Genomic DNA, 20,288 nt, shown 5'->3' on the forward strand with positions numbered 1-20,288 from the left:
AATAATGAAGTTTGTAATGCTTCAATGGTATAAATCTTTCTTTTAATGTCCCCAAAGTTTATTAAACTTGTTTATTAAAAATTATGCAAAAAAAGGCAAGTATAGAAAATATGGAATTTTTATATTAAAAATGGATATTTGCTACAAACAAAAATTAGTTATAAAAAATATAAAAATACCTTTGCTTAAAAAATTAAAGGAAATAAAACAATGTTAAAAGCACAGTGTAGGAACACTGCAGATACGTGTTTTGGAAGTTACAAGGAATTCCTTTTTCTATGCACAAAATGGGAGCTCGTGGATTTAAAGGCATCCGACAAAAGTTGGATTTTTTTGTTGAATGTCTTTACCTTCTCTAGCTCACATGTTATGCACTGAAAAAGACATTCCTTGTAAGGGGGGGGGGGCAGAAACATGTGTCTGCAGTGTTCTTGCACATTTGTTTTATCTGCTTTAAAAAAATATTTATGTTTGGCGGACTAGAACTATAATTGATTGGTATACAGTGAAACCCCTCCTAACGGACACCCCTCTTAAGAGGACAATTTTTAATTCCCCAGTTCCAATGCAAATAACATTATTAAACCCCAAAAAAGTTGTCCTGTTAGTGTCCGCATTAGAGGGATTTTACTGTAATTTGTTTTAATTCCAACTTGATTAATCATACCTTTTATTTATTTATTTTTAATTTTAAAAATCATTTTTTGGTAAAATTTTTGACAAACAAAATTGTTTATATAATGCGTAATTAAATTTCACCAGGAATTTAGTTTTAAAAACTATTATATGGACAAGGAGGTCTATACTACTATTCCAATAAGTTCAAAATTCATCACATGTGTGTCGGTGGTTCTTGTTAAAACATAAATGGTACTTGATAACTCGGCCGAGTCGTGAAAGGCCGAGTACTCGGTAACTCGGTACTCGGCCGAGTAGTGAAAGGCCGAGTACTCGGTACTCGGCTACTCGGCCAAAGTGCTACTCGGTACGTCTCTACTAATTGGTATGTAGTATCCTCTACCCAGGTTCTGACCTGGGTGGCCAGTTGGTGGATTTTTGAGATGCAGAAAATCTTCAGCCCCCATGTCGTATGATTATGTGGCATGTAAAAGATCCCTTGGGTATTCGTTTGGCTTAGAATATCCCTCCGCTAAATTAAATTTCTAGTGCAATTTCCCATCAAATGAGAGCCCAGGTGCATCCATCTGGTGGAAACTCTACTGTGTCATGCATCAGCACCTTAATGGTGACACACAAAAGACTGATGCATTGTTGGGGAGCGTACTAGGTCTGGTTATGGCCCAGACACCTCTTGAGGTGGGTCTCTTATACAGCCCCACTAGAAAGAAAAGAAAAATGTAGTATCGTATTCCACATCAAGCCTTGTGAACGGAATTCCAAAAGAAAATCTTTTGTAATTAATTACCAGTGTTAAAAAAGCATGCTTCCCAACTTTTACACGAGCCAGTCAATCTTTTTTGCTTTTTCCTGTAAAGTGGCTATTATGTGACTTAAGTTGTTCTGGTTCTGAGGTACAATTATTTCCCAACATTTTCTGTTGTTCATACTTTCATAATTTTATTTCAACTTTATAGTATATATTCACAGTAAGCTGGACATTCCTTAAACACAGCTTAAAACCCTGTTCGTCCATCATAAAAATGTGAAAATGTGTTACTGTACATTATGCATGCCTCTGTACTTCCCGTGTGCCATTGACTTACATGATACATTTTTCTTTATAAAGGCGACGTGAAATTTGAACTGGAGTTTTCAGGATCAAAGTTGCCAAGATCATCTGTGTATGCTGTAAATTTTGGAGATGGTTCCAAGATGGATGTGACGGAAATTTCTTCTGATTCGGACAAATGGCAAACTTCTTTTTCTCATAAGTATGAAGAAGGAGGAAATTTTACTGTAACTGTGAACATATCTAATGATGTGGATTTTGAAATCTTCAAAACTGATGTAAATAATTTTATACACTTTATAGGACTTTTATTGTTGTTTAAGAGTAATAAATAGGGATTTGATATTATTTGCAATTGAGAGAAGAAAAAAAAAAAAAACTCCATTTTTAATCCCAGCTATCAGGGATATTAGAGTAAAATATAAGTAAAATATTCCACTCTTGTTGTGATCATTGAAACAAAAGTTGCACTTCTCTGCTTTAAACCCCATTGTTTTTATATTACTCCAGCTTGACTTTCCTTATGGTTTATTTACAACACAACACATAATCAAAACAAGGAAGGAAAATCAAGGGATATTGAAGTTTTACACATAAAATTACAATATTAACCTTAGAACTATTAACTGGAGTAGATATCTACCCCAGGTAAATTGGGTTTTCAGCACTTTTAACCAGGTTTTCAGATATTTTAGCTATTCAAATCGCATTTTCACCAACTGAACCTTGATAAAATTGAATTTGCTGTTCACCATTCTCTTTGGAATAAAAAAAAAAAAAAAGAAAGAAAAAAAAAACATTTGCATTTGATTTAGATTACACAATGCTTTTACCAGCAAAAAACTCATGAGGTAAATATTTACACAGGTTTGTATTTTATGGATAAAAAGAAATGGATTTGTTGCAAATTAGCAAATGCTATAGTTGTAACAAATTAGCAACGTATATGTTTAAGGTCTAACTTATTAATCTGAACGTAAGTCATCTCACAATGAATATTCCGACAGTATAATATATTCTCTCAAGCAAATCTTCTTGTTTAGTGATGAATATTAATAAATTGTGTATTTTATTAGGTGTATATCAACAATTTCTTCGTTTTTTTTTTATTTATAAGATTGATGCGCACTTCATTTCATATTTTCTTACTGCATGTTCCCTCAGTCTTTTCAGTTTTACAAATTTAATCTTTTACTATTCTTCGATATGTGAATCTATTTTTTATATAATTTTTAACTCCTATTTGTTACTTGAAGAAGTGAATCAGAAAAAATATGGGCAAAAATTATTATAATCAAATTTTTCCACTTCAAATATTTTCATTATTCTATCAAGAGACCTTAATTTGACAGCATACAAAACAGTGATATCAAAGAAAAGAAAAGTAAGAAAGAAAGATTCTAGATACATCACTGGTAAATATTACTTGCAGAAATCTTACTTTCACAGCATACAACATAGAAAACATAAATTCAAAAAATAATGACTTGTAGATACGCTCATAACTCTTTGCTTCATACTTTCAAATGTTCAGGGGTGTCCAAGAATTTGACAATAAAATAAACAATTAGTACACTTTACCTAATTCCTTTAAGAATTCATAAGAAACAAAAGGTTTAAGATAATTCCAAACAATCTTCATTCACATGTTAAGCAATCAGCTAACATTTATAGAGGAAAAATATTCTCCGCCCAAAGCTCCCAAAGCTTACTATTATGTTTTTTTTTTTTTTAGGTTTAGATTCAAGAAAGAGAAATTGTATGCTTCACTGAGACACTAGTTTGATCTATATAGCGATAAAGCTTTGACTACGTTGTTTCCTTTAAGCAGTTGAATTTAGATAGTGTGCTGCTATCTAAATTCAAACATTATTATACTTAAAGCAAGATATTTAGTTTTCAAAGATACACTCTCTTTCTTCCTCCGCCTTCTACTAATGCTGATAATATGTTTATTGTTATTGAAGTATTGAATTTTTGATATATATCTTACAGTCACTGAACTACCATACATTTATAAATTAATTTTTTGTCTGTTTCAGATTAAAATTTATGCCAAGATGACAAACTTATCTGTAGTTCCTTATTTTGTAAAACAAGGACAATATCCAGAAGATAAAATGGCCCTAAAAGGAAAGCATTCCACTGATGCACCAGTTGATTCAACAGTTTATTTTGAAAATTCTATTTCTGGTATGTTTGCATACTGTAGATTTAATTTTTTGTCATAGCAAAAAAAAATACAATTTCAACTAAAAACCGTTTCAAAATATCTAAAACAAAAATTAAATTCTTAGAATAAAATTCTTAGACCTCTTAAATTAAAAATTAAATTCTTAGACCTCTTCTATGATTGCAGATTTTTACAGTTAGGTTTTACATTTATTGAATTTCTGTCTAAAATTTTAGGATCCAAACTCTGGTTTGAGTTGTCATGTGCTTGTATGATCCCCAAAATTTCCATTCAAGCTCTTATTCCATTCTTTCCTCTTTTTTGAACTGAGTGCTTTTTGTCTCCCAAATCTAATTAATCATTTTTAAAAACTTTATTTTGTTTCAGGATATGTAACAAAATATTCCATGCTATCTGAAGATAATGAACTTAGTACTGAAGCCAGTGAAAATATCATTTCACATACCTTCAAGAAAGTAAGAATTTTAATGTTTTGGATGATTCTCAAGAATGATTGAATGATTGCTCTTTTCCTTTAAAAAGATAGTTTGAAATTTGTAACCTAAATTAACTTATAACCATAATTTGACACTTAAAAAACAAGTTTTGTATAAAACTTTGATGTGAAGAATGTTTCAAATTCAGTTTGAAAATGCAATATGTATTTTTTTATTACTTAATCTTTTGAAGTCAATGAATACCTTCATTGAAGCAAAGGTTAACTATATGATATCGAAGGTTAACTTTACTATTTGATTTTCTCCTAAGTGTTCTTTTTAATCTGTATTGATTAAGTAATCTAGTTTGTAAATTGAATTTTTCTAATGTGTTTTTTTCTTGTTCAAAATGTTTTCCATGTTGGGGAATGTGAGGTAAAGTGAAATGGTTAAGTTGACTAAGCTTTTTCAAAATGAACAAATTGGAAATTTATTTTGAAAATTGCAGCCTATAAAGAAAGAACATTCTATTTTATAATAAAACTTACATTGAAACAGTATTTTTTTAATTTTTGGCAGTAAGTTTGCTCTTTCAAAAAAAGGGGGGGGGGGGGGGAATTTCCCTTTTTTTCCATTGGGCAAAGTGAAAAATGAAATATTTTTCGAATGAAATATTTTTCATTCAATTATAGAAAATATTTTTGATCAGATGAATCAGTAAATAAAAGCTTTAATGAGTTAATGAAAAGATACTGAAACAATAAACTGAATATTAAAATTGTTAATATATGAAGAAAAATAAATGAACAAGTAAAAGAGTGAATGAATAGGAAAATAAGTGAATGAATGAATAAAGCAGTGAATTACTAAATGGAGTAATGTAAATGAATGAAAAAGTAAATGAATACATAAGTGATTTAGTAAATGAATGAGCAAGTAAACAAAATAAACTATTTTACTTTGCCTCATCCACTTTGCCCCGCATGTACTTGACTGATTGTAGAAAATATTTAAAATGCAAATAAACTTAATGTTAACTAAATGCATGTTTCACAGAGTATTAGAAGGTTACATTTGATATTTAAAATGTTAATAACAAGAACTTTATAATTTTACAATAACAAAAATAATTTTTGACTTGCAACAAAATATTGCAATATGAGTATGAATTTTTGAAAATTGCCTGTATTATCATATGTTTTAATCTTCAGTGGAATTTTTTTCGTGACAGGAATAGTTTACATGTGCTACTATATAGTTAAAATATTACCAGATAGATGGCGCTAAAAGCAGAGTAAATATTTCACCATTTCACTTTGTCCCACATTCCCCTACATAGTTCATGATATTCTTAACTTATTTCAGAAGCTAAATTGTTTCCTGTTTTTTAATTTATTTATGTATTTATCTTGTGCTTCTATCTGATTCATATAAAGATTATTTTAACACAGCAAGTTAAAAATGAAATTGTATGGATTAACATATTAGTGTCAAGTTGGCTAGTACTGATATTAAAAATTAATGTAACTAAATTCATTTTCTGAATTTCAATTGTGAAATTTGGAGGAAAAAAGTATGTACAATCACTTAGAAACGTAATTGGACCAAATGGCAACAAGTTCGTTTGAAAATTCTTTATTCCCAAAATTATGTTATTGAATTTGCCTTCTTTTGCTACTATCGAAGAAAAGAGGCTCTTTGGAACTAAATAGACTTTTATACTGTGGGCATTTTATAATTTTCTTTTCATAAAACTAGAAACTAGGAAGATTCCCTGTTGCTTTGTTGTAGTGGTTTCTGCATATCATGGTATTGTCTGTTTTGTTTCTAAACATCTTTTGTCAAGTTGTACCTACTTCGTTTTGTACTTCAAGGATAAAAAATGTCGTGAAATTTGGAATTCATGAGTTTTTATTGTACAATGAACCCCTAATTGATCACAGCTAGTTAATTCTAAACTAGCTGCGTAGTTAGAATGTTGAAAATTGACTTATGACTTTTTAACTAGGTTTTTTAACATTATTAGAGTCATTTACAAATAGAATGAAACCTTTAAAAGATCATTACACTTATGTTATGCAATAAATGAGAAAATAGTACATATTAGACAATTTAAATATTATAGTATTATTGTGCATTTAAGTACACATACACGCAATTCCTTAAAAACTACCCTTAACCTATGAAATTAGTGCACATTTTTTGATGGATGCTTCACCTCTGAAAGTAGATAGCTATTTTTGACTTAAAATTCGTGATTTAAGCATTTTCAGGAATCCACTCGCATTCTTAACTGATTCTGTTTCCAGTATATATATATATATATATATATATATATATATATATATATATATATATATATATATATATATATATATATATATATATATATGGATATTTATGCGACCTGGAAAAGCTTGAAATTCCTTGAATATCTTTTTTTTTAAAGACTTTGAAAATCGTGAACAATTGGGATAATGTGCACAATTTGCTGGAAAGTCCATAATTTTCTTTATCCACTAGCCATATTCATGACATAATTGATGTATCAAAACATGTGACATACTAAGCTCCTCCCACAAAAGGAGGCATTTTTTGCTAAGGAGGAAAAGCATGGGAAAAACAAATAGACTCCTGGCTAAAACACATTTTATTCACTGTGTACCAAATTTGTTTCAAAACGTTATGTGCATTGATGTCACTGAAAATGATACTTTTATCTTGAATTATGTATTTTTTTTTGAAACTTAATAGGTTGGTGAGTGGGAGCTCAAATTTGTGGCTTGCAATTCGGAGATAGATGAATGCGGCAATGAAGTTGAACTCCTTGTTCGGATACTGGAAGATGTTTCTGATTTTGATTTTGGTGTTAGTTCCACAGAAACAGAAGTCGACAAAATTATAGAGTTTTCTATCGATTTGTCTGGTATTGATGACTACACTTGTATAATGTTTAATCCAGGCGATGATGAACTTTTTCTGGCTTTCCATAACAGGGAAGTTTGTACCATCTATTATAATGAAGGCGAATTTCGTTTCATCAAGAAATCATCAAGTGGTTCTTCCAGGTAAATGTGTTTTCTACGAGTTCTATGTCTTAGCTACTTTTAAGCTTGGTTTTAATAAATATAATCCATAAATATTTTAATAAATATTATTAAATTTATTTATATATTTTTAATCATATTTTAATAAATATCATTCAATTGGTCATCCATATGTGTATTTTTTATGTAATTTGATTTCTCTTGTTGTAATTTGTATGTTCAGTAAATTTAAACTTCTTAAGGGTAAATTAATACATTTTAATGAAAGTATTTTTTTTTATTTTTCAGGAAACGAAGGGATGCAGATAAAGCTCAATGGGAAGATGATTCTGCTATAAAGTAAATATGTATTGATCTGTCCTTAACACTTAGAACGTTTATTTCACTAAGTTTTTTACTGTGATATTAACTCCCTATGTAATTAAGTTTCAACTTGCTAGAAATGTCCAAGTTTTAGTTATTTTTCTCCCCTACCAGTTTTTTTCAAGCAATTGTAGTTGTTATATTCATATCATTTATCTTGACTTCTAAAGAAATTCAATAACATTTGGATGAAAGAAAGAAAAGTGAATAGAACTTACTAAAGCAGTACATGAAATTTTCAATGATAAAATTTTTTTAAAGCTATGCCAGACATATATGAAATGAAAATTTTATATTGGTGAACCAATTGGCACTCTACACACCTTTCAAAATCATTTTGACTTCTCTTGTACAATTCTTACTCAATTTCTATCCCTCCCCTCCGGAAATCAAATAAAGAATGAATGTTTCAGTACTTTAGTATATATATATATATATATATATATATATATATATATATATATATATATATTTGAAGTCATATTTTCATTAAATCAAAACTGATGCCCAGTAATATCTAAAAATTGAAATTCACCAGAAAAATGTGCTCATAATTTCATCCCAATATTTAAAAACTCAATGTTGGAAAGAAATATTTTTTTTTTTGTATTTTAATTTTGTTCTTGCAATCTGAAATAAATATGCAATGTAGCTGTATCTGGAATTTTTTTACTTACCTGATATTTCTTCATATTATTCTCATATTGGTGTTGTATTTGCATGTTTTATACTTTATGCAAAAGGCCCCGTTGATTAAATGCACTCAATTTTTAAAAAATGCTTGATATTTAATATATATATATATATATATATATATATATATATATATATATATATATATATATATATATATATATATATATATATATATACTTTTATACATGATTACAAAAGCTTTGTAATAATTGCAAAAACTGTTATATTTTTTAAAATGTTTTTATTAAAATACATAGAAGGATATGAAGGACAGCACAATTTTTCCTTTATTCAACCATGAAATTCAATTAAGAAACCCATTGCATAAATTGTTATGCATTTTTGAAATGAATTTAAAGTGAATTGCAATAACAGTTCAATTATACCATCTTAAATAAACGTTTAACCTAGTTCAAAGTATTTAACTGAAATTCTTATGGAAAGTTTTATAGTTACAATAAAAAATTTTACAATTTAAAGATAAACTTGGAAATACTTGGTTGTTTCTGATATCTAAATTGTTACTAATTCAATATGTATGTAAGAAATAGCATTATATATCATTTAAAATGCAATATAACCTGTTAAAATCTAATTCTTCTGCAGCATTCTCTATCATTATGTTTATGGCGGGGAATTCAATCCTGAGGTTGATGTTTTCAATTCTGTGAGTCGATTAAAGAAAAATATAACTGTATCTGTGTCGGATGGTGAATACCAAACCCCTCTTGTATGGATTGATGATAACTCAACTGATGTTGAGAATCCTTTGAAAGTGAGAGATTTTTTTTTGCATAAATATATTTGTGTGTGTGTGTTTAGTTTTTAAAAAAATTTCCATGGTAAAAATGTATGACTTTGCTACCAGTACAGGAAAATTAGTAACTTATTAAATTTTTTTACATTTTTATTGGCAAAATGTGCATTAAAATCAAAGAGACGCAAATGTTAGTGTTGCTCTAATATTAGAAATTTATTTTGTATGAGTACTTGCAAAAAGAATGATTGCAAATAAATATAAAAATAATTTTTAATTTTAGTTACTCACATTTTAAATGTACCATTGTTATAGGAATCTCTACTTGAAATAAATTTAAAAAAAAAAGTTATGAGGAATAATAAACAAAAGCAAAAATATAACTTAGACATGATAAGACAAAATAACTTAGTGCTGCCAAGTTAAATTTTAAAGAATAAAAGTTGCGATATTTTGCCTTTTTTAAAAATGATGTAACTAAATATATAAATAAATATAATAATAATGATAAATAAAAACAGATCATTTACCTACTCTTGCGTATTTTTATTCATCATGAAAGTAATTTTCTATTTTAAAATGAATACTTGTGTCTTAAATTTGGGTCTTTTTCAGAGACATAGGGGATATGACTTTAGACTAGAAACAACAGCTATATTCAGATCAGATAAATCATATCTTGCCTCTCATCTCTGGACTGTTTTTAAGTTAGACAACATGGGAGGAGAAGAAGAAATTGACATTTCAGATTTGAAGACACACAATTGTTCGGCAATCCGAGTGACAAAAAGAACACTGGAAATAGGACTGTATAAGTTGAAATATACAGTAACTGTCTATGGTGAGGTTTTGAATTATTTTAAAGATGTTTGTGAAATTTTATAGAAAATATTTATCCCTTAAGACAGGGGTGGGGTTCCCAAACGTTTCTGACTCGCCAAACCCTTTTCACCAGACACCAGTCTATATCTATCGTATATATATTGATACCATGGGCACTTGGCGGCACCCCAGGGTGCCATGTCAAAAACTTTGGAAATCCCTGTCTTAAGTTGATCAATATCAACAGTACAATTGACAGCATTTCTTCAATTATACAGCTAATAAATAGTCTGCAAAAGCATTTAATTTTTGTACAAAATTGTTTAATTTTATTTTTATTGTAGTGAACATTACACGTACTATTTCTTTTTGAATTTACTTTATTTTTTGTATTTTTCTCTTCATTTTAATTTTGAATTAGGCTACACCTAAATTTTGTAACCTTATTTAAATGTTCTTCTTCATTGATCATTCGCTCTAATCAGATCCAGGGATCTTGCAAATGACTTTCATTTATTGAGTAAGTATTGTAAGAAAAATAAGTACCTTTTGTGCTAAAAAGTAAAGTAAGAAATAACAATATCAGAAAGCACAAATTGCAGAATGCAGCAGACACGTGTTTCGGCAAGACAAGGAACACCTTTTTCAATGCAAAAAAATGAGCTTATGAATGAAAAGACATCTGGCAAAAGCATTATGGTTTGCATTTGACATTTGTGATTCTTCAAGCACAGTTGGACAACATGGTATCTCATTGTTATAAAAAAATAAATTAGAATATGCTATGCAATAAATCTGAGCCAAAAGCAATTATTTTTTAAAATGTTTTATCTATAGTTAATAAAAATGATGTTGTCTATTTTTTCTAATGTTTAGTTGAATTGCCCTAAAATGCAACACTTTTACTTTTCCGAAACATTTCCTAAACTTTTCCATTGAGTAAAAGCTTAAGTTTATAATCCTGAAGCAGCTGTTTTAACCTTCCATGCTATTGTCCATAATAAAGGAGTAGTACTAAATAAAAGTACTGAACAGAAATAGACATCACCTGTTTTTACGTTGATCAGTTTTTAGTGAATATTTTCCTAGTCTCAGATTGATTTTTAAGTGTTTAAGAGCGAAAACTGTGCAACTGGAATTTAAATTTTCAAAAAGTTAAATAAGTGATAAAAGTTGTTCCTAAGCCTGAAATGATAAAAGTTTCTTTTAAATTGTAAGTAGTAAAACAAGAAGTTCCGTCTAGAACTAAACAAGCCTACTTTTCCGTATACCCATATCTACTTTCTAGTATCTGATCAAGATTCTTAAAAATAGCTAAAATCGCAAATTCTTTCAAACATAAGTTTTTAGTATTTTAAGCTGATTTCTATGAACAAAATATGCCTCACTCATCTGAAAAATTAGATGCATAAAATAAATAAATAAATGAAAAATAAAATAACAGCACCTTTTAAACAAAGCAGCTAAATACACTTTTTTCCATTAAAAAAAAAAAAAAATTAACCGCTTTCAAAAAAAAAAAAATCATTAATATGCTCATTAAAATAAATATATCATTATCAAATAAAAAATTGTTTATTTTTTCCCTGTTGCTAAAAAATAATTTTTTAAATGAATTAATGTACTTTTTCAAAATAAATAAAAACAATAAAATGTCAACTTAAAGAAACAATTTTCATTGTCAAAAATTAAAAAAAAAATCATCTGCTCATATCTTTATGTAGAAACATAAAGGACTTCAAGTTCATCCGGCGAAAACTGAATACATAAATTAAAACTTTAGAGTAAAAATAAAAACAAGTCATGTTAACAATAGTTATTTCACAGTTAAAACCATGGCTGCAGAGTCAGAGTCAATCTCATTTTGGGATAAAAGAGTCAGATTCGGGAGCTGAAGGTATTAAATTCAATGATTCGGAGTTGGATCGGTCATTTCCCTTAGAGTCCGCAATTCTGCCAATGTTTGCGGACTCGGAGTTGGACTTATTTTAGGATAAAGGAGTTGCAGTCAGGGTCAAATATCCAAGAATTGGAATCATTCATTTTTCCTCCGTGTATAAATTTTTGCCAATGTTACGAAGTCAGAGTGGAAGTCGGGGAGTCGGAGTCAGGTGCGCCAAAATTTTCAGAGTTGGGAGTTTGTCGTCAAGAGCTATTTCTAACAAAATTTGTTTGAAGTAAATCCGCCTTCAAGTGCGGAATCTACATTAACTTTCAGTTTCCCCGTAGGTGCTATTGTTAAGAAGAGTTTTGAACTGTTCAAAATTAAACAAAAAATTGTTCAAATCAAAAATATATTTTATATACATTTTTTTCATCAAAAGCTTTTTCCTACAAAGTTTGTTTGAAGCAAATTCTCCTCTAAGTTCGGAATTGCCTTGAATTTCCCCATAGGCACTAATGTTAAGTTTTTTTTAACTGTTCAAAATTGAATGAAAAATTGTTCAAATCAAAAAGTGAAATATAGGAATGAGGTGTCCTCGCCGAGATCTTTCGAACAAAAAATGGTTCGAATCAGACTATTCACTCAAAAATTATTGGGGGGGGGGGATAGACAAACATTTTCCCCATCTCAATAACCTACTTTCCAATTTTTAATTTTTTGATATATATTTAATTTTTTAATTTTGCCTTTTTTTTTGCATTATTTTCAAGATACCTTAAGTTTTTTTTTTGTTTTTTGCAATATTTTCCAGTTAGATTAAGCCTTTATTCATGTTTTTTTTCTTTCTCTGACTTTTACTGGGAAAGTTGTCTAATATGAAAAAAAAAAGAAATAATAGAAAATGAAAACTTGTTATTTTTTTCATTTCTAAAAAGTAATAGTAGGCTCCTAAAGTTGATGCATTTTAAATAAACAAAATGAAAATAAGAAGTACTAGTATTTTTAAAAAAATGTTAAGATTATTTATTTGCATCGTCATTTATTTCCCATGAAGATGTTCTCTACTATAGTTTTTCCCCTATTTTCCTGGAGAACTCGTATGCATATTTTGTTGAGTTAATTTCGTTTTCAGCTGAAGATGATGAAACTGAAGAAAACAATGAAACCGAAGATGATGAATATGAAATATCATTTGAGAATCGAACCGTACTTGCAAAACGCACAGTTTATACATATTTAGAAATCATTCCTACCCCTCTCATACCAATGGTAATAAAAGGAGGAGCATCACATATTGTTCGTGGGTTTGGACAAAAAATAATGCTTGAGCCTACAGTTTATACTGAAGATCCTGATTATCCTGATAATAAGGTTTAGTATGCTGTTTCAAATTTGCTTTAATTGATTTATTTAATCACGGGTGATTGTGTTTCGGTATTTTACCGAATTTCCGGTATTTTCGGATGTATTTCCGGTATTTTTATGTCCGAAAATACCGGAATTATGTTTTTTTTTCCGTTGTGCTTTTATCTCCCTACCTCCGCAATTCCTTTTAATTTTATAATACTCATCAAATATACCTGTAAGAGCCTTAAGATGGACAGCTATCCCTTAAGATGTACAAATGTCAAGATAATTTGTATAACACCAGCTCAAAAGTAACTTTGTAACCCATTAAAAATTTAATCAAATGTACACACAATATTTGGACTCAAAACTATTTAATACTATGGCAAAGGTGCACTTAAGTAATAGGGGCCAAAGATTACCCCCCCCCCCCCTTCTCGCTTTGAAACTTTCAGGTATTTTTTGATGAACTCACAATCACCCCTGTTAATGAATTTCATTTTTTTTTTACATTTTGAAATACATTCCCATCTTTTTATTAAATTGTCAACAAAATTTCTATTTTTGCTGGTTGATTTGGGCAATAGATAGCATAAAGTAATATTTTTTAATTATGCACAGCATGTGTTTGTAATGCTGGTACTTGTAAAAACCGTTTTGTATTTTAGAATTTTTCTGTAGAATTACAGATACAATAAATGGTGAATATTTGGTAACACAACTATCATGATTTTTATAAATGATGTACAAAAGTTAATATTTAGTTCCAGTTTTTCTTTTCTCAGCCTTTTCTTTGCAAACTATCCACTGCACATTTGATATCAGTTTTTACATTTGCACGCTTAGTAGTGTTATTTTGTACTTGAAAAACTGGTATCAGAATATCGTCTTCTCAGAGCAACAGTAGGATATCTTAGTGTTATTTCTGGGATTACATGTCTTAGTGTAGTTCTGAGGTGACAATATACTGCATAGTCATAGTTAAATGACCCTTTTTAAAACTTGACTAGTGACCAATTTATTACTCGGAAATTAATGAAATTTGCTGCAGTGTGCAATGAAGGCATGATAATTAGCTTTAGCAGTCCAAAACATTGAAAAGCAGAAAAAACAGTTCAAAATTTCGAAAAACATAAAAAAATAGTTCAAAATTTCGAAAAGCAGAACAGCTCAAAATTTCGCTGCCAGAGGGCATTTTTGACAAAAAACAAATTTACAACTGGTACAGTATTCAGATTTCACAATCTTTTACATCAGCTTTACCTGATAGAATTCCTCCACTCATTTGCACCATGTTTAGGCATCCTCTAAAACTGCTTCAGAAGTACGTGTTATTAGCTGCCACTCTAGTGATCTGTGGCTTTCCCAATCCTCAGAACTTAATCTATGTAACTTCTAGCTTTGGAAGCATTTAAAACGTCTTGCAAATTGGGATTATCCTACAACTTTACCTGATCTATTTTTGAATGTTTATTGAACAGGAATTAATGTATTGACTGAATTGAAATAAATACAGTCGAATCTCAATAACTCAATTCTTATAACTCAAATATTCCTTTATTAAAGTTTTCATTGAGTCCCAAACTCTTGAGACTGTTGTGGAGACTTCCCATTACTCAAACTACCAATAACTCAAACATTTTAGCCTGTCCCTTGGGACTTCAAGTTATTGAGAGTTGACTGTATACTTCTGAACTTTGAATAAATATTTTTTTTAAACATGAATGAATGTTTCTTGAGCAGGAACTGATATCATTTATTGAGCATAAAAAATAAGACATCCATTCTCCCTAATACCTTTTTCAACAAAAATGGATGAAAAGGTCTTGTCTTATTTTATGGGAAATATGATAGAGTTACATTTTTTTTGTAAGACTGGTTTTTCTCTTTTTTGGTCAAAAATGTTCTCATTTTTAGGAATAATGTAACACCTGTACAATGTTTTAACAAATTAAAGTACATGATTGTTACATACTTTCTTGTTGCTCCCCCCCCCCCCAAAAAAAAAAAGATTTTGTGACCCAAGACAATAATTAATGTAGGAGGGGACATTTTATTATTATTCAACTTATACACTTCAAATTATTAATGTTTTTTCAAGTTTCAAATTTTTGAAAGACAATGTACTAGACAATGTATATTTAGTATTTTTATAATGAATACTAAAAACTTTTCTACCTAGAAGTTGAATCAAGTATAAAAATGGAAAATCACAAAAAATATTGAAAATGCATTGTGAAGGGGATCCCCCCTCTTCCCGCTTGTAAAAATGTTTTTAGTATTCATTATACTTTTAAAAAAAATGAAACTTGAAGAAACATTCCCAATTTTAAGCATGTAAGTGGAATAAACAATGTTATGTTCTCTCCACAGCAAAAAAGTTAACCATAGTTTGACCCTTATGCAAAACATGTTTAAAACTAAAGAAAACAATTATAGGTTACTTATATAGTAGTTTTATAATTTTTGAAACATTGAAAAAAAAAATGTATTAAAAAAAATATTAATCTTATAGACAGTTTTGTGCTCAAACGTATCTAAAACATGTGTTCAAATATAATTGAATCTTTCAGGAGTATGAAGTAACGTGGTTCTGTGTACGTGTTGATAAGAATGAAACCCTAACTGAACTCTCAGAACACGAGTATGATACTGGCAATCCTTCAAAACCCATTACAGACCGTTCAAAAGTTGCTGGGAAGAAAGATAATGGAGGTTGCTTTGGTAAAGGACCAGGTATGAGGTGAAACATATGTAATTTTCTATTTTAGAAATTTATGCTGATCATTGCTGGATTTATGCTTTTTCAGAGCTGGGGAGAAAAACTTGAAACTGCTACTCTTTTCCAAGTTTTTTTATCGAGTTACAACGAAAAAAACACAAAGATAGGGTAAATTTGCTGCCCCCGAAAAGTTGCTGTCCAGGGCTCCCCTTAAATCCAGCACGGATGCTGATATGAAATAAAGAGATAATTTTAGGCAAAAATGTGAAAGAAAATATTACAATGTAAAATCTTACAAATTTGTAGAGAACTGGAGACACATTTCGAGGTTACAAGGAATCCCCTTTTCAATGCAAAAGAGGTGAGCATATGGATGGAAAGACAATGAATGGCGTTGCTTTCATTAAATTTGTTTTTGGCTTTTGTTGGATGTTTTTTCAACCATCAGTTCATTTCTTTTGCAATGAAATAGCGGTTCTTGTAACCCTGAAAAACATTTCTGCAATTCTCTGCAAATTTGTCCAATTCAACATTGTAATATTTTCTTCTTTTATATATGCTGACATGTTTTGTGAAACTATGTGGTAAATATTTCTCTTTCTATGCAATAATGAACAAATTACAAATAATGTTATGATTTATTTATTTAATTTTACCATTTATCACCAATAAATTTTTTTATCTGTTCTCTGATCTAAGCTTCTACTGTATCTGTATTCAGTCTGTAATTGCTCTTTTCTTTCTATATATTTTTATTTAAAAGAGTTGGAAAGCTACTTTTTCTTCAGTAATATGTGATGCACTTTCAATAAAATATATACTGATACTTAATTCAATTTCGATTAGCTCTGTTCTGTGTTGGGATATTATCAATGATAATATGGATATATGTGGTAATGATAATACAGGGATAGAAGTAGTCCTAAATATCCTATATTTTCTATATTTTCAAAAAAAAAAAAAAAAAAAAAAAGCATCAAAAGTGTCCTATATTTCCTATCTTATTGCAATTGACTTTTTTTTTTGTTTATTCCCATAGTTTGTTAAAAAGAATTGTAGAAAATGACCCTTGAAAGGCCTTTAGGTCACTTGACTCGCACTTTCTTTCACGACTTGACAAAAGATAATTCAAAACTGTTTAATAACAAGATACTACAATAAAATAAAATAAAAAAATAAATTAATTAATTAACTCTGCCTGGATTCAAAATTTGTATTTCTTGCTAAAATTAGAAGTTTACATTATTTTAACACTATATTTTTAGCAAAACTTGTCTTTTAAAAATAGGCTTTTCAGAAATTTTTAAAAAGAAATAAAATTGCATCCTTTTTTTGAAAGGAGCCTTCCATTGCTACGTCACGATCTGAATAATTGCCCTAAGTGCCAACAGAAAATTCTCTTTGCAAATTAACAGACAAAATCAAATCTAGATAAATAATGTTAAAATTTCTGAGGGACCAAGATTTGATGTTACTTGGATGTCATTTAATTCAGCTTGGAAAAATGCTTTGCAATGATAAAAATTGATTAGCTTTCTAATCATTTTAGCACCTTTCACAAGATGTAGCATCAGTTGAAAGAGGTTTTTCTTGCAAACATAACAAAGATCATCTTAAAAGCATTGACGCTATAATCAGGGCCGGATTACTGCACAGGCCTACTAGGCCTGGGCCTGGGGCCCCCCTCTTTCTAAGGGGCCCCAAATTACTTAAAGAATTATGCATAACATTACAACTATGCAAAAATTACACACATTTTTAAAATAATTGCCCTCTTGGAGGCTCCAAATTATTGTGGGCCTTGGGCCTCATTTTTAGTTAGTTGGTCCTTGGGTATTATAGGAGTTTTAAGGTTAATTAAGGTGCTGCAATTTAGAAAGCAGTAAATGTGTGCATTACCGAGGGAAAAATTCCGTTTTGTCACGATTTATCTTGGTGCTAAATACAAAATTCAAAAAGTGATGGAAAAATCTTGTAGAGATGCATAACAATCAGAGGCAAAAGGAAAGGTTGGTGCACCTTCAAGAAGGGAAAAAATAGTGAAACTTAAAGAAAGAAAAAATCAAATTTTAATTTACTTCAGCTATGCTATAATTCAGGTGCAAAACATGCCCTTCAGATCCATAATATTGTTACAAACTCTGTAAATAGTAATTATTCTTATGATTAATTTGTTGTAATCTAGCTAAATTTGACGTTTATTCCATTATTTTTTCATCTAAAATTATCTTAGTAACGTAACCTGTAAATAGTTTCTAGTAATGTACATACAACCCCCTAACATTCAACTGAAGTATATGGTCCCCGGATAATATTTGTGAATGGAATAAAAAGAAAATAGGAGAAGCATTTCAAATTTTGTCAAAACTTCTCAAGGATTTATAAATAGGCCACAGCCGACAGCGGGATGAGTTACTCTCCTTTTAGTTCTTGCTTTGGAAAGTGTGTTTTAGCCTTGCACTGTGTTTTTGTGTATTTTGCTGTAAATACATGGTTGACCGTTGAGTATATGGTGCTAATCGATCTTTGCCTAATTGCTATGGTTAATTTAGCAGTTGTTAACGATATTTCTTTTACATAGTTATAAATAAATCTCCTGTGTTTTCCCAAGAGCTGTGTCGTCATTTAAAGAAAGTTTGAAGCTGCACAGAACTGGTAACAATATGAAACATCTGACTGATCTGATGTTTTATATTGTGGCTTTACATGGGGATTGTTTTTATCATTCAATTTTGAAAATTGATGTATTGAACAATGATGTTCAGTATACTATTATGACAACTTGATAGATGAAAACTTGATATTATTTGTTTTAAAAAGCAAGCAATTTGAACCACATATCAACAGTTCCAACAAATATTTTTTTAGGTTAATGTAAAACAGCATTGAAAGTGCCTGTTTTCTCCATTTTTTACTTGCAGGTCTAATGCAAATAGGAAAAGGTGATTATGAATTGAACAGTAAAACTCTGTGGACATGGGATGCTACTTATGAGATTCTAGCTGTGATTAGAAAGGATAACAAAGTAGCTGAATGTTATATTTCAGTCAAAGTGATTGAAATGTTGCCTCCAAGTCTTCGATTGATGTAAGGCAACTTTGTTTTTGCTTTTGTGTTTTATTTTATGTATATGCATGTATAAAGATTATTATAGAACATATTTGCTCTATTGCAATTAAAAAAAGAAAAGCTAAAAAATCATTGATTAAAATATACATTCTATAATGGGGTTGTTTCCTTCAGTCAAAAGTAGTACTTTTTGTCACTGAAATTGATAGAATAAGCAAAAAAATAACATGGACTCAGAAAATACTTTCATTTTGACAACAGTTATTTTTTAATTGTTTTTTTAAAATGTCCAATTCTTCAAACAAGGCTTGGTCTTTATGACGTCACAAATGATGCACTATGGCGCATTTTTCTATCGCACTTCCATGTTATGATAATCAAGAAGGGAATTACTATTGCGCTCTACGCTTGCTATCAATCATATCATTGCCAATACATGTGAGTAAAGATGCGAATTAAATATTTTGGACCGTGAATGGCAACACTGAATGGCATTTCATCATTTGTGATGTCATCGGCAGAAGCGTTAAACGATGAAAGAGCACCGATTTAAGTAATTTTTTAAAAATATTAAACTTAAAGAAATTATTTAAAACATGGTCAGATTCTATGTTTTTAAGCATGCTCTTTCAGAAAAAAATACTTTTAAAATTTTGGAAACAACCCCATTTTTAAATTATATAGATGTTCCAGGGAGAAATTGAATTCTTTGAAAAGAGTTTAAAAAAATAACTTAATTAAACGATGTAGTATAGAATTTTAGAATTATTATTCATATTTCTTGAACTTATAACACTTGTTCCTCAGTATGTACCAAAATACGAAAAGATAGTAAAATGAATGAAGGTAATTTCTTTTTGCTGTAAAACATGTTTTCAGAAATGTTGTTTTTTATAGCTAATGTCTACAAAATATTGTAAAGTTGAAGTAATGTTTATTTGTGAAGAGTGCATAATAAGTGCACATTAGTTTAAACAGAAAAAGACACCTCCAAAATTGTTTGTTCATAAAAGTTTGTCTATTTTTGCTTTGTTTGCTGATTATTATTCATCAATTTTCCTTGTCTTTGCAAAGAAAACTTTTCTTATGAAAGTGTTTAGGTACTTGTATTTTTTTAGTATTCAGTCTTAGCTACTTTTTTGCATTAAAAAAGAATTGTGACTGTATTATGCTAATTAACTTGATAAGGAGAGCATAAATGAAATGTCTAAGTCTTTTAATCCATTCCCTTTTTCAGTGAATGCTCAAAATATTTTTTACTGTTCCAAATAATCGTTTTA

At 29.4% G+C, this 20,288-nt stretch overlaps 1 protein-coding gene across 1 annotated transcript in view; it reads left to right on the forward strand.

The window, feature by feature from the left end:
* LOC129226802 (uncharacterized) overlaps nucleotides 1-20,288 on the forward strand; it is a 65,351-nt gene that overhangs the window by 18,827 nt on the left and 26,236 nt on the right. Inside the window, exons 10-19 of the mRNA XM_054861430.1 lie at nucleotides 1,748-1,968; nucleotides 3,733-3,883; nucleotides 4,251-4,339; nucleotides 7,055-7,368; nucleotides 7,636-7,686; nucleotides 9,013-9,181; nucleotides 9,779-10,004; nucleotides 13,003-13,241; nucleotides 15,791-15,953; nucleotides 18,861-19,026. Coding sequence (XP_054717405.1) covers nucleotides 1,748-1,968; nucleotides 3,733-3,883; nucleotides 4,251-4,339; nucleotides 7,055-7,368; nucleotides 7,636-7,686; nucleotides 9,013-9,181; nucleotides 9,779-10,004; nucleotides 13,003-13,241; nucleotides 15,791-15,953; nucleotides 18,861-19,026 — 1,789 coding nt within the window. The remainder of the gene's footprint in view (nucleotides 1-1,747; nucleotides 1,969-3,732; nucleotides 3,884-4,250; nucleotides 4,340-7,054; nucleotides 7,369-7,635; nucleotides 7,687-9,012; nucleotides 9,182-9,778; nucleotides 10,005-13,002; nucleotides 13,242-15,790; nucleotides 15,954-18,860; nucleotides 19,027-20,288) is intronic.

The sequence above is a fragment of the Uloborus diversus genome, chromosome 7, assembly GCF_026930045.1.
Source record: "Uloborus diversus isolate 005 chromosome 7, Udiv.v.3.1, whole genome shotgun sequence".
NCBI classification, from domain to species: Eukaryota; Metazoa; Arthropoda; class Arachnida; order Araneae; family Uloboridae; genus Uloborus; species Uloborus diversus.